Source organism: Denticeps clupeoides, chromosome 6, assembly GCF_900700375.1.
Source record: "Denticeps clupeoides chromosome 6, fDenClu1.1, whole genome shotgun sequence".
NCBI lineage: Eukaryota > Metazoa > Chordata > Actinopteri > Clupeiformes > Denticipitidae > Denticeps > Denticeps clupeoides.
Window position 1 is genome coordinate 22346460 of NC_041712.1, and position 13008 is coordinate 22359467.

General features: G+C 50.2%; 3 protein-coding genes across 7 annotated transcripts in view; 1 reads left to right on the plus strand and 2 right to left on the minus strand.

Moving 5' to 3' along the window:
* Window positions 1-5281, minus strand: part of nyap1 (neuronal tyrosine phosphorylated phosphoinositide-3-kinase adaptor 1) — a 29842-nt gene extending 24561 nt beyond the window's left edge. The window contains exon 1 of one of the 2 annotated variants that reach the window (XM_028982574.1): window positions 5267-5281. The gene's annotated coding sequence lies outside the window, so the exon portion shown is untranslated. Of the gene's footprint in view, window positions 1-3254; window positions 3672-5266 lie in introns of those variants that run through there. The other variant, XM_028982571.1, reaches the window with a different exon arrangement.
* A 315-nt stretch (window positions 5282-5596) lies between these two features.
* Window positions 5597-10764, plus strand: mogat3b (monoacylglycerol O-acyltransferase 3b). Of its 4 annotated transcripts, XM_028983441.1 has the most exons (9): window positions 5597-5642; window positions 5836-5935; window positions 6183-6288; window positions 6461-6568; window positions 6814-6884; window positions 7750-7954; window positions 8066-8240; window positions 8964-9148; window positions 10234-10764. In XM_028983441.1, exons 3-9 carry the CDS (start codon window positions 6189-6191, stop codon window positions 10386-10388), a joined length of 999 nt encoding a protein of 332 aa, XP_028839274.1. In that variant the 5' UTR covers window positions 5597-5642; window positions 5836-5935; window positions 6183-6188; the 3' UTR covers window positions 10389-10764. The 4 variants fall into 4 exon arrangements, with proteins under 4 accessions (XP_028839274.1, XP_028839277.1, XP_028839273.1 ...); XM_028983444.1 differs by having other exon boundaries at window positions 5615-5935; window positions 6183-6267; XM_028983440.1 differs by having other exon boundaries at window positions 5615-5904.
* A 1-nt stretch (window position 10765) lies between these two features.
* Window positions 10766-12968, minus strand: znhit1 (zinc finger, HIT-type containing 1). Its single transcript, XM_028983445.1, has 5 exons — window positions 12937-12968; window positions 12142-12321; window positions 11826-11905; window positions 11507-11676; window positions 10766-11427 (listed from the first exon to the last, which is right to left on the minus strand). Exons 1-5 carry the CDS (start codon window positions 12956-12958, stop codon window positions 11406-11408), a joined length of 474 nt encoding a protein of 157 aa, XP_028839278.1. The 5' UTR covers window positions 12959-12968; the 3' UTR covers window positions 10766-11405.
* Between the last annotated feature and the right edge of the window lie 40 nt (window positions 12969-13008).

Here is a 13008-nt window from a genome sequence, read left to right on the forward strand (position 1 = left end):
ATCAGCGCGCCCAAACTACACCACGCGCGTGTCCCACGGGACACTGTGCTTATTTCGGGTGTGTGCATGAAAGAGTGTGTGTGTGTGTGTGTGTGTGTGTGTGTGTGCGCACACGTGCAGCCGGCGCGGCGGTGGCGCAGGGAAGTAGCACACAGTCTGCGCGTACGAGGCGGAGAGTCTGCGCGCGCGCGTGTGTGTGTGTGTGTGTGTGTGTGTGTGTGTACGGGAGTGGAATGAGGACACGGTGGTGGGGGTGCGGCGTGGCTACAATGTCAAAAAAACGAGCTCAGCGCCGGAGGAGGGATCCCAACACACACACACACACACACACACACGCGAGCGTTACCGAATACGCACGAGAGAGAGAGGAACAGGGAAGTCTTCTTCAGGAAACGGACCCGCGGAGGTCAAGGCCCGGCAACGTCCCACCGCCGCTCGTGTCCGACCGGATTTGTAATGCAAAACCCGTCCCGCCGCAGAGCCCAAACACGCCGGGATCCTCCGGGGGGGCGATACCGGCCCACGTGACCCCCGCAGGGCCGACCCGCTGACCCCGTGGCGTAACACGATTCCGGAATCTTCCCCGGCCGCAGAGACGCTGCTTCGCGACGCGGCGGTGTAATGACTTCACGGTCCGTCGCATGGAATTAGCCCCGCCCCCACCCCGCCAACGACCTCATCTGCCGCCCTGACCTCCGACCCCTGCGCCTCGCCGCTTTCCGGGCCGCTCGGGAGACGGGCGCGCGGTTCCGCCGCACCGTGTGCGATCCATGTTCCATTAAAGCTCCTCTCTGAAACATTTATGCCGCTTGTCCTTTACTCCCCGATCGGCGGCCTCGTGCCTCCGACCCGCCCTTCTCTGTCTTCTTCCCGGTACTGTTGCCGAGCGGGAAGAAGGCGAAGTCACTCCTGAACCCACAAACCCGGCCTGGTCCATTCCGTTAGATGCAGGTAATGGGAATGCCGCGTCTCTGACCGTCCTACGTCACCTGCGGTCGGCCACGTGACATCGGAGGAGACATCTGCGGCCTGTACAGGAGCCCCGCCCACGTCTAGAGCGTCCTTCACCGGCCCTGAACCAGACAAGTAGTCTTGGTAGTAGCGGGTAACACACTCGCCTATGAAGACCCAGGTTCAAATCCCACTTACTACCACTGTGTCCCTGAGCGAGACACTTAACCCTGAGTGTCCCCAGGGGGGGACTGTCCCTGTAACTACCGATTGTAAGTCTCTCTGGATAAGGGCGTCTGGTAAATGCTGTAAATGTAAATGTCTTAAAATGTCATTACATCCGGTCCGGGAGTCTGAGCGGTCTTCCGGGAAATCCAGCAGGAAGTGGTCGGATACGCGTGTCAAATCTCGGACCAAATAACAATTCAAATCGGTAGAGGCTACGCCGTCCCCATCTACATTGGTGGGGCAGTGGTGGCCAAGCGGTTAAGGAACCACCCCCGTAATCAGAATGTTACAGGTTCGAATCCCGATCCGCCAAGGTGCCACCGAGGTGCCACTGAGCAAAGCACCGTCCCCACACTGCTCCCGGGCGCCTGTCATGGCTGCCCACTGCTCACTCAGGGTGATGGGTTAAATGCAGAGGACACATTTCACTGTGTGCACCGTGTTCTGTGTTGTGTGTATCACAAGTGACAAACACTTCACTTGAGAACCGATCAGTTTCACTACATCGTGGGTCCTCCTACGCTTTTAAACACACCCCACAGTGAGAAAGTTTATCCACAAAACACCAACATCGCATCGGCAGTCCGGACCGGCCGACATCCAAACCCCAGGCGCGGGAATCGGACGTGAGGACGTGGGAACGCCTCTCGCTCCCCCTCCCCACCCCACAGAGAGAAACCCTACAATGACCCTAGAAAAGGGCGGGGCACCGTGGATGGACAGCAGGAGACGGAGACGCGTCGCGTCGCGCCACCAGGGGTCGCCACCGGCCGCCTTCCCTGAACTTTGAGTCCGGGGTCGGAGGGTCGGCCGCGGCCAGATGGCTCACCTGAAGCCGCGAATTGCGTCACACGTCAAACGTTGTTCGCATGCAGCTCCGTTTCTAGCGTGACGGAGGGTTTTTTTTTTGTGCACCAGACGTGACCGGCACACGGAAGGGGGGGGGGTGTAAAAAAAAAAAAAAAAAATGCGCGTCTGGAGGCCAGACGAGGTGGGGCCGAACTCCCCGCGCCCGCCGGTCCCCGGGGCCCGGTTTCCCCGCGTACGAGGTTGTCTGGTTCCGCAGGGTCTCTCAGTTCACCGGTCGTGTCTGGCTTTTTTTTTTTTTTTACTGCATCACACACACTCGGCGTTTTACACACACACACACACACACACACACACACACGTATCGCCGAGCCACGCCCCCTCCCCTCCTTTTTTACTATCAGGCGGCCGTGGTCGCGTTACGATTTACCGCATTGGCGGGCTCGTAGAGCACGTGCTGCGCGCAGGGACGCGAGGACACGAAGAAAAGGTGTAAACGACACCGACCACACGAGAACCACGACCGGAGAAACGGAACCGCGACGCCCTGACCGGCAGCGCCACGGTTACACGCCAAAAACTTCACGCACCTTCTCCACGTCCTCCGACCTTCTCCTCCACCTTCTCCAACTCCACCTTCTCTACCTTCTCCTCCACCTTCTCTACCTTCACCTTCTCCAACTCCACCTTCTTCTCCACCTTCACCTTCTCCAACTCCACCTTCTCTACCTTCTCCTCCACCTTCTCCAACTCCACCTTCACCTTCTCCATCTCTACCTTCTCTACCACCTCCACCTTCTCTACCTTCTCCTCCACCTTCTCCACCACCTCCACCTTCTCCTCCTCCCACCTTCTCCAGTTCTCCACCTTCTCCTCCATCTCCATTTTCTCCTCCTCAACCTTCTCCGCCACCGCCGCCGTATGCAAATGAGCGGCTGGAACCGCGGCGTCCCTCGCGCGCCCTCACCAGCTCGTCTCCGGGGGGGGGGGGGGGTCCTTAATACCCTCTCCGATGACTTAATATGATCTCGGATGGATTTATTGATTGGCTTGATTGATTTTGTTCGGGAAATAGACGCAGTAAAATCGCCCCCGACACCCATGGGTCCGCAGCCGCGCGCGCTCACGGTTGTTTACAGTCGGTGCCGCGCCGCGGCGGCTCGGATTTGCAGCCGGACATCAGCGCCGTTTCGCGGCAGCTGTGGAGCAAAACAAGGAGGGTGGGGGGGGGCAAACACACACACACACACACACACACACACACTTACCGAAAGCGACGGCTGGCGCGCGTTCAGCCGCGGGCTGCTGACGACGGCATCACGGCGGCGGAAATCCGCCCCTCCATCCCACTCGACGGCCACGGGTTCGGAGCCCGGCGTCAGGTCCGCAGGTGGACGGGCGGGACGCCGCTCATACCTGCGCGTTTCCACGCGTGCGTCCGGCCCGGAAGACGAAGCGAATAAAACGAGGACCGGGAGGGAGGAGGAGGAAAAAAAAAAAAAAAACCCGCGACGAGCCGGTTCTCCCGCGAAGACGACGCCGCCTCACGTCCCCGCTCCTCTCGTGGTCGACATTTTCTCCGCGCGGCGCCTCCCAAAATGTCGCTCCTGTGCCGCCCGACGCGACGCGCCGCGCCTGACGCGCTCTGTTTATTTACACCCGCGTGCGCGCGTGCGATGCGCCGACGGAAGCGGCGCCGCGCACCGGGGAGGGGGGGGGGAGAGCCGTGCACGCGCCTAGCCCACCCCCGCCCCTCCCGCGCTGACGGACAGGCCGCCGAGCGCGCGCTCCTCCCGCCGCCGGACACGCCCCTGCGCGCGCGCATATTTACCTCCCGCGCCGGGATCCGTGGGATGGCGGGACCGTTACCGTGAAACCGGGCGACAACCTTGGAATGACTTTGGTGGCGGCTCGAGACTGGACACTGGAGTCGGGCACGTCTCGTGTCGCCCGAGGACATCTGGGGACCTCGAGTCACCCTGCACCACATACACTCGTGTTCAGCGTGGGGACCCCTGCGTTCTTAATGGTTTATACTGGTCAGGTGAGGCGCGATGACGTCATGCGGTGACCCTTTGACCCTGGTCCTGGAGGAACATCTTGCTCCAACCCACACATCTCCACAATCTGCAAGACCTGGGGCAAAATAAGGCGGGGCTGGGGTGGAGAGACGGGTAAGGAAGCGGACTCGCAGCTGGGAGGCTGTGGGTTCGAGTCCCGAACCGCCAAGGTGATCATTTACATTTACAGTATTTATCAGACGCCCTTATCCAGAGTGACTTACAGGGACAGTCTCCCTGGAGCAATTTAGGGTTAAGTGTCTTACTCAGGGACACAATGGTAGTAAGTGGGATTTGAACCTGGGTCTTCTGGTTCATAGGCGAGTGTGTTACCCACTAGGCTACTACCACCCCGTGATCAAGGCGCCGTCCCCACACACCTGCCCTCCGGACTCCTCTCATGGCTGCCCACTGCGTGGGTTAAATACAGGGGACAATGTCTAATCTGTGTACCACAAAAACAATCACTTTCTATTTCCCATCACAAATAATAATAATTAAAAAGTGAAAGTGGTAATGATGGTGACGTTGAAATTCTTCAAACTCTGTAGAATTATGAAAATAAAGCAAATGGAGAACAACACTGATGGAGAACAGAGTCTCTTTCTCTACATACATCACGTCATCGTTGTCACTGAACATACGGAAATTCTGCAATAAACGCTTGACGCAATATTTGGCCGATATTTTTTGATCAGCTGACATAGACGTATTTTTTCAGTGCTTTGTATCGGTGCTGCAGATGTGCCATGTGCGCAGCCCAGTTTCCCGGCCAATCAAGTAAATAACGAACAAAAAGGCCCCACTAAGCCGACTTCCGCTCGGTGACACACATTTCTGTTTATTCCTGACTGACAGATGAGCAGAGCAGAAAGGGCAATGACAAAGGCAATTTATTCTGCACAATTACATGTTTATGTAACACACATGAGAACCCCTTTCACTGCGTATGTTTGTAATATTTACAGTTCTCAACATATATTTTCCAGCGAAATGATTTCATGAACAGGAACTGGGTTTACGTAATTCAAGGTTCATAATGTGGTGTTTGCATTACAATAATATTATATATAATATATTATATATGTATTATATTAATTATAACGAATTAAAAAAACATATTTTTACAGTCACGCAGGCAGTTTCAGTGTGGCAGGCCCGACACAGGATAGCAGACAGCATACACACACACACACACACACACACACACACACTCCTACCTCCAGCTGGTGAACAGGGTCTGTCAGAAGGCAGTGGGCGTGTCTGAATGACCAGGTGGGCGTGCCACGCCCTTCAAAGCAGTCCGAACTACCGCCGTCGATGAGTGGAGAGCCCTGCGTGTATCAACATCAACATTTATTTCGTATAAAGTCCAAAATCGCATACAGTTTGTCTCAGTGAGCTTTGTCGGAGTTCAATCGTTTATCTTTCAACTGTAAAACCGAGGAAACGCGCGGAGTTCAATTCGTAGGAATCTGCCAGCGCTGAATTGAGACACGGCCACTCCGTGACATGCAGGTGCAGAGTCCCCGCCCACATTAACAGAAAGACACGCCCCCCGAGGTCGGCGATCAGGAGCATTCCGGGTTATGAGCAGTTTGTATTACTTTTATTTTGATAGCTGAGGGCTTTACTGAAGGGTCAGACGCACACAAACACAAGCACGACTGCAGGCCTTACGCACGATGTATTCTGCGCGGTGTCGCCTCGCTGTCGCACGTCACACGTCGAACGTCAGACACGCGCGCTGTTATCAGTGGCGGATCAAAGGGCGCTCTGTCGGTTTCAGGGCAATGAGAGGAGCACGAAGCTCCGAGGACCAGGCTGAAGATACACGTGGACAGGCAGCGACGTCCAGGTAGCCCACCTTAACGACCAGTTTCCTGAAGGTGTGTGTGTGTGTGTGTGCGTGTGTGTGCGTGCGTGTCACTATTCATTCACTGTCACTGGGGGTCATATTGCACCACCAGTTGCTGTAATTATTTTCGATTTCACAAATTCCCTCATTATATGTGGGAATGAAAGAATAAAATTAAAAAGTTGACCCTGGCGAATGTGTCACATCTGATAAATGGCGGCAAGAGGCCACACTCCGTGGCCCGGTGTGACCCCGTCACCTTCTTCTGCCGTGCCCAGGTAAAGATGGAGGAGAAGACCCCGAGGACAGAGTTCATAGAGCGCATCAGCGTGGTGCAGCTGGTGCTCACGTTCCTCTTCATGGGTGAGGAACCAGCAGCTTCCGGTGCATGTTCCTCTCTACCGTCACTCGGGTTACACAAGCCAGAATGTCCTTATTTCATATGCTGGCTGATGAACGGGTTAAAGTATTTCAAGTATTTGGATTTTTTTTTTTTTTTTTTTTTTAAAGGAACCTGTCTGGTAGCTGTGCCTGAGTGTCTCTGCTTTCTCTGTAGGGGTGGCATGTCTTGGGCTGCTGGTCTACCTCATGTTCACCTCTTACTGGCTCTTCCCCGCTCTTTACTTCACCTGGCAGCTCCTGGACTGGCACACGCCAGAAAGAGGTCAGTTCGCCCTCCACAGCAGTCCCCAGCGTGGTGAAACCTGGCGAAAATCCCCAAAGTCTTGCAGTAAACGTGTCAGGGCGAGATACCAAGGCAGCGTGGCGCAACAGGATTTGGAGAAACCGGACTGCATCACATTCACACATTTACACATTTCTTTCTTGTTTTTTTTTGGGTGGCCAGCATTTGGAAATGTGTCACTGTGTCTTTAACTGCGTATTTTTTGTTTTTGCTGCGGCCACCAGAGGGCAGGAGAGTCGATTGTGTGAGAAGGTGGAAGGTGTGGCAGCACCTGAGCAATTATTTCCCCATCAAGGTAACGAGAGACAGTTTTTTTTTTTTACAATGTATCTTTATTGCAACAAAGAAAACAAATAAAAACAAAGAGAGATCAGAATCACAAGATGGACAATTCAGTCAAATTACAGGTGGTGAAATGTCAGTTAACATACAGTACAGGCCAAAAGTTTGGACACACCTTCTCATTCAATGTGTTTTCTTTATTTTCTTGACCATTTACGTCGGTAGATTCTCACTGAAGTCATCAAAACTATGAATGAACACATGTGGAGTTATGTACTTAACAAAAAGTGGGGACCTGGCCTCCACAGTCACCGGACCTGAACCCAATCCAGATGGTTTGAGGTGAGCTGGACCGCAGAGTGAAGGCAAAATGGGCCAACAAGTGCTAAACACCTCTGGGAACTCCTTCAACTTTTTTGTTAAGTACATAGTTAAGTACATAGTTCATTTTTGTTAAGTACATAGTTCATTCATAGTTTTGATGCCTTCTGATGAATCTACCAATGTAAAAGGTCATGAAGATAAAGAAAACATCGAATGAGGAGGTGTGTCCAAACGTTTGGCCTGTACTGTATCACTCTTTAAAATTTAGAAGGGGCTTCCAGATCTTTTGACAAATTGATTAGTTTCTTGACAGGGTGTAGCTAACATTACCAAATTACAAAGAGTAATGGGCTAAATGTAGAAGACACTTTTTTGCTGTGCTGAGTCAGTTTCACTTTTTTCACTTCCAAACGAAGGTGCTTTTTCAGACCCCTAATGCACCAAGAACAACGTTCAAGCCAGTAGAGAACGATAGCTTGCACCTCTGTGTGATTGACATTCATATCTAAATGTGCTGCCCCCTTGCCGGTGCAACCTCCGCCTTCCTCCTCCAGCTGGTAAAAACCGCTGAGCTGAGTCCGAGCAGGAACTACATCCTGGGATGCCACCCCCACGGCATCATCAGCATGGGAGCGTTCGCGTGTTTCAGCACTGAGAGCTGTGGCTTTGCCCAGGCCTTCCCTGGCGTGCGCTCCACGCTGGCCATACTGGCCGGCCTGTTCCGGCTCCCCATATACCGCGACTACATCATGAGCGCAGGTCAGCAGAAGTGGGTGTGGTCACTAATGCACTTCCTGTCCAAATCCGGAATCGGACCTTAGATGAACTCTCTGCTCCTGTTTATTTTTTTTGCGTTTGTATTACGACCAGGCATGCGTCCAGTCAGTAGGCACAGCCTGGAGTACATGCTGACCCGCCGCGGCGTGGGAAACGCCGTGGTCATCATCGTGGGCGGCGCTGAAGAGTCCTTGGCCTGCGCCCCCGGGATCAACACCGTGGTGATGAGGAACAGGAAGGGCTTCGTCCGACTGGCCCTGGAGTGCGGGTGAGTCAGACAGTGGGAGAGTGGAAGGGAACCGGGATTTTCGTACGCCATTGCGCCATCAGCGCATCTGTGACAACATCCTGCTGATATTTCATCTCACTCAGGAACAGAATTTACTGCGAAACTGTGTGTGCTGTACCACCTTAACATGTGTGAAAAAAATTAAATGTAGATTACTCTGGAAAAGGAGTTCATTACAATTACATGTTACCCTATTAAAGTGTAATAGTAGAGTAACTATTTCAATTACTATTTGAAAGTCATGTAACTAACTACATCTGAAAATGTGTAATCTGGCAGTCTTTACCTGATATAGTGGTACTATATTAACTACTGCCAGACTCCTTTCAATAAATGAATTAACAAATAATTGATCTATTCTATAAATATAATGTAATTCTTACATCTTTAAAGACATCTAAAGACATGTGCTTGGAATTGATTATCAGTATGCAGCAGTACCTTTTGGAAAATTGAAAATTAAAGATACGAATGTTTATTGGTGGTCAGCGTTATGTAAGGATGCACCACTATATGGATGTGAACGCAGCATAAAATGGTATTGGTGTCATATCGCCCCATTGTGGGCTTTATTTCCTACTGAATTAACGATAAATTGACAGCATTGCGCAGGTTTTAAATTGGGTCTAATTACATCACATGAAACAACATGAGAAATTAATTGAATATGTATTGATGAACATGAACTGTCGGCCCCCGCAGGGCAGACCTGGTGCCAGTCTACTCCTTCGGGGAGAACGAGCTTTATAAGCAAGTGGTGCTTCCAGAGGGCAGCTGGGGTCGCAGGCTGCAGGCGCTCTTCAAGCAGATCATGGGCTTCGCCCCGTGCCTGTTCCTGGGGGAGCGCTGGCTGTTCCTGCCCTACCGGACCCCCATCACCACCGTCGGTCAGTGAAACGCCGTGTCCTTCCTTCTCTCCGTCTCTTTCTCCCAGGGATAAGACCATTTCTTTCCGTCTGCTTCCTGGCTGGTTTTCCACTGCGCAATATTCTCTATAGTTTATTCAGTTCGGCCAGAATTGGTCAGAATCAGAATCTGAAACACATTTATTGGCCTAGATTGTTAACAACAAGGAATGTGGTTCTGACCTCTGAAGCAAGACATTAAAACAACTAATATAAAAATAATACAACACAGACCAGTACAATAAAAAAGTTAATTACAGACATAAACAACATACAATATGAGGTGCAATAAACAAGTAATGATATTATACTGGGTATTATTGTGGATATGGGGCAGTGGTGGCCTAGCGGTTAAGGAAGCGGCCCCGTAATCCCCGTAAGGGTGGTAGTAGCCTAGTGGGTAACACACTCGCCCATGAACCAGAAGACCCAGGTTCAAACCCCACTTACTACCATTGTGTCCCTGAGCAAGACACTTAACCCCAAGTTGCTCCAGGGGGGACTGTCCCTTTAACTACTGATTGTAAGTCGCTCTGGATAAGGGCGTCTGGTAAATGCTGTAAATGTAATACAGAGGTTGCTGGTTCGAATACCGGCCCGCCAAGGTACCACTGAGCAGAGCACCGTCCCCACACACTGCTCCCCAGGCGCCTGCCATGGCTGCCCACTGCTCACCAGGGGTGATGGATTAAAAGCAGAGGACACATTTCACTGTCACCGTGTGCTGTGCACAATGACAATCACTTCACTTTCAATATGGAACAGACAAGCTGTTTATGAGGGTGATTGCGTGAAGGATTGTTGGCGTGATTCTGACCAATTCTGGCCGAACTGAATAAACTAGAGAATGTTGTGCAGTGGAAAACCAACCAGGAGGCATTGCAGCATATAAAAGTAAAGCTGCAACCCAGATCACAACAAAATGGAATGACTTTTTACTTTGAGAAATATTGTCTTGTAGATTCTGGTTGTTCAGTGGAAAAGCGCCCTCATGAGTCTTCAGGTTGTAGTGCAGCTGATGTCTCTGTCTGTATCTCTCTCTCTCTCTCTCTCTCACTCCCCGCCAGTGGGCAGCCCGATTTCAGTGCCAAAGCTCCAGTCTCCAACTGAGGAGCGGGTGGACCACTACCACACCCTGTACATGGAGGCTCTGACCGAACTGTTTCACAAGCACAAGGCCGGCTGTGGCCTGGCCGACACACACAAGCTCCAGATCATCTAGAGGCCAGATTTCCTCCAAGTGAGGAGAACTGGGAGACCACGGCACACTGGAACAAGCAAAGCGCTCCTTCTCCATCTCTGGATCTTTCAGAATCAACATGGCCGCCATGAAGGTCAGGGCAGGGGTCGAGAGAGGCGAGCGAAACATCAAAAACAGCAGTATTACATAGCATAACCCTGCATAACACAAACCCTTTTAAAAGAACTGAAACATTCCTGCTGGAACAAGTGCCACATTTTTTTGTATTCAAGGAACAAATAAATGATCAATAATCAACATTATTGAATATTGATATAATTCCCAGATCAATATTTCAATAAAACAGACTGTTTAATGGTACACTCAAAAAGCCCAGAGCGTCAAAAACTGCACTGAAATCCACCTCATCCTTTTTTTATTCCACATGTATTCATTTATGCTCTATATTGTGTGTAATTTTCTACAAGATGTCTTTGTAACAAATTGAAAAGAATAATTTGTAGCCAATGCAATCCAGAAAAAAGAAAAACAACAATAATTTATTTAGTTTGCACGAAATACACATCTTACATGGCTACTTATAAAATGTCCCACTAATAGCATGTAAATGTAGCTCATTTGGTTACACTTCACTCAACCACATGCCTCCCTCGATGCACAGAATACCAGACTGCCGTGTATTTACAGCTAATTGAACCACCATGGTGGATACAGAACAGAAAGAAACGTTGCTTCTTCACTGGAATAAGGCAAAGAAACTGAGAAAAGCTGAGGTGTACAGTGCATTGTGACATAAATGTAAAAAGCTGATTTATCTTAATGCTGATGGTACCCACAGCTACGACAATATTCTCAGCCAGATAAAGAGCCAATAAACTGAGTAACAAGATAAAGACCCAATAAACCGTGGTGAAACTGCAGGCAGATAACGTAGAAAACAAAGCCCACACAGGATTAATGTACAGTGTGTGATGAGAGTGATCAGGCCAGGTCGTTCAAAAATATCTCCTTTCATACGGCAGCAGGGCAAAAGGCAGCTCACACAGTCCATTTCAGGCACCTGGGTTTAAAACAGAGAGAAGACGGGGGTCAGACACGATTCCGCAGGGGTAAAGAGCTGTAAGGAGTGCGAAGGCCACCTGGTCTCATGGTGGGTGCCGAGGCAGCGCACGCAGCAGTAGCGCGCCCCGCAGGACACACAGGTGTAGTGCGATGGGAAGCCACACACGGCACAGAAGTGCCGCTGCGGGAACTTTGAGGGCTCGGCACAGGCGGTCAGGTAATTTGGTCCCTCGCTCACGCTCAGGTCCTGTACGGGAATGTAGGGGAATGTGGAGCTGAGATTCAACAAACTGTGCTTGCAAAGGAAAGCAGAGAATCAGCCGAGAAACTGAGAATTCTGATTATACATGAATTCACTACATTTGCAGTCAAATGCGATGTAAAGTAGGACCTCACCTCTTCTTCTAGTAAGGCCTGAAAGTTCTTGCGGAACCGCAGCTTAAAGTGGTCACCTCTCGTCTTCTTCCTTCGTTTCCCTTGAAGAGACAGAGAGAGACAGAAGCAGAAAAGCTTTACAATTTTTCTTTTAATTCTGTTAGATCAAATGTTTCAATGCTTCCAGCTGAAAATGTCATATTCTGTATTGTCACATACACCGTTATTAGTGAAATAAACACTGAGTGATCCTTCCAGAAGCAGTGTTGGGGAACCCCTGTTCTGGAACGGGTCTGGAAGAGGCAGGATGGGAATGGGAAGGTTAATTAACTGGCACCTTGCTCGTTGGGTTCATTGCTCTCGTCGAACTGCGGGAGGCGCTTGGCGAGCTGTGGGAGGCTGGCGTGAGGGTCATCCTGGAAGTTGTCCTTCTCCAGCGCCTCAAGCTGCCGTGTCAACCGGCGTTGGCGCGTGGCGCTGTCCAACACGCGCCGCTGATTCGGGTCCTGCGAGCGCACTGTCAATCACAGCAACAGCCAATCACCTTCTTTTAGCAACAAATTCTCACACCAGCACTGAATACCTTTCAATCGAGTTTTTATTATTATTTAATAATAATAATAATAATAATATGTATGGATTAATGCTAAACTGGACCATTTTTGTAAATATTAAAATTATTTTTTGTAAATATTAAACTTGACATAAAACACAAATAAGACGTTATTCAACGATTGCATTGAATATAATATGCAACGTAGTATTTAATGTGTATTTTTCAGCATTTCCAATATTTCCACCACACAGTATAATATTCTGTTATAATTGCGTCAGTATTTGTAAAACACCCAATAAAATAGTGGCCTTCAAACGACAGTAATAAGAAGAAGAAAAATAGAACGTAGTGAAGATTCGTCAAATGAATGGCCAACACGTACAAGCCAGCATGCAGAATCTAGCATTAGTACGTTAGCTTAGCCATCTTATCAAATGCGATATACCCTGCCGTAATTTATACTTCGAAGTGTTCAGACTTGTGTGGTGTGTAGTGCTTGCTAATGCCTGCCTCAATCACAGCAGACAAAACCTAGAAATTCAACAAAAACAAGCAAAAGAGAATCACAACACATACTAGACACCTTCTTCTCCACCATCTTGGGTTGTGACTACGGAAACCCGAATGGGACAAAACTACGACATTTCG

What these genes read in the sequence shown, in the direction of transcription:
- znhit1 (XM_028983445.1), bottom strand. Translation starts at nt 12,958, where the DNA reads ATGGTGGAGAAGAAGGTGTCTA. An exon ending in GGTGGAGAAGAAGGTGTCTA is followed by an intron (nt 12,322 to 12,936) that starts GTATGTGTTGTG and finishes TGTGATTGACAG; the next exon opens with TGCGCTCGCAGGACCCGAAT. An exon ending in CAATGAACCCAACGAGCAAG is followed by an intron (nt 11,906 to 12,141) that starts GTGCCAGTTAAT and finishes TGTCTCTTCAAG; the next exon opens with GGAAACGAAGGAAGAAGACG.
- mogat3b (XM_028983441.1), top strand. Translation starts at nt 6,189, where the DNA reads ATGGAGGAGAAGACCCCGAGGACAGAGTTCATAGAGCGCATCAGCGTG. An exon ending in CTGGCACACGCCAGAAAGAG is followed by an intron (nt 6,569 to 6,813) that starts GTCAGTTCGCCC and finishes TGCGGCCACCAG; the next exon opens with AGGGCAGGAGAGTCGATTGT. An exon ending in CGACTGGCCCTGGAGTGCGG is followed by an intron (nt 8,241 to 8,963) that starts GTGAGTCAGACA and finishes CGGCCCCCGCAG; the next exon opens with GGCAGACCTGGTGCCAGTCT.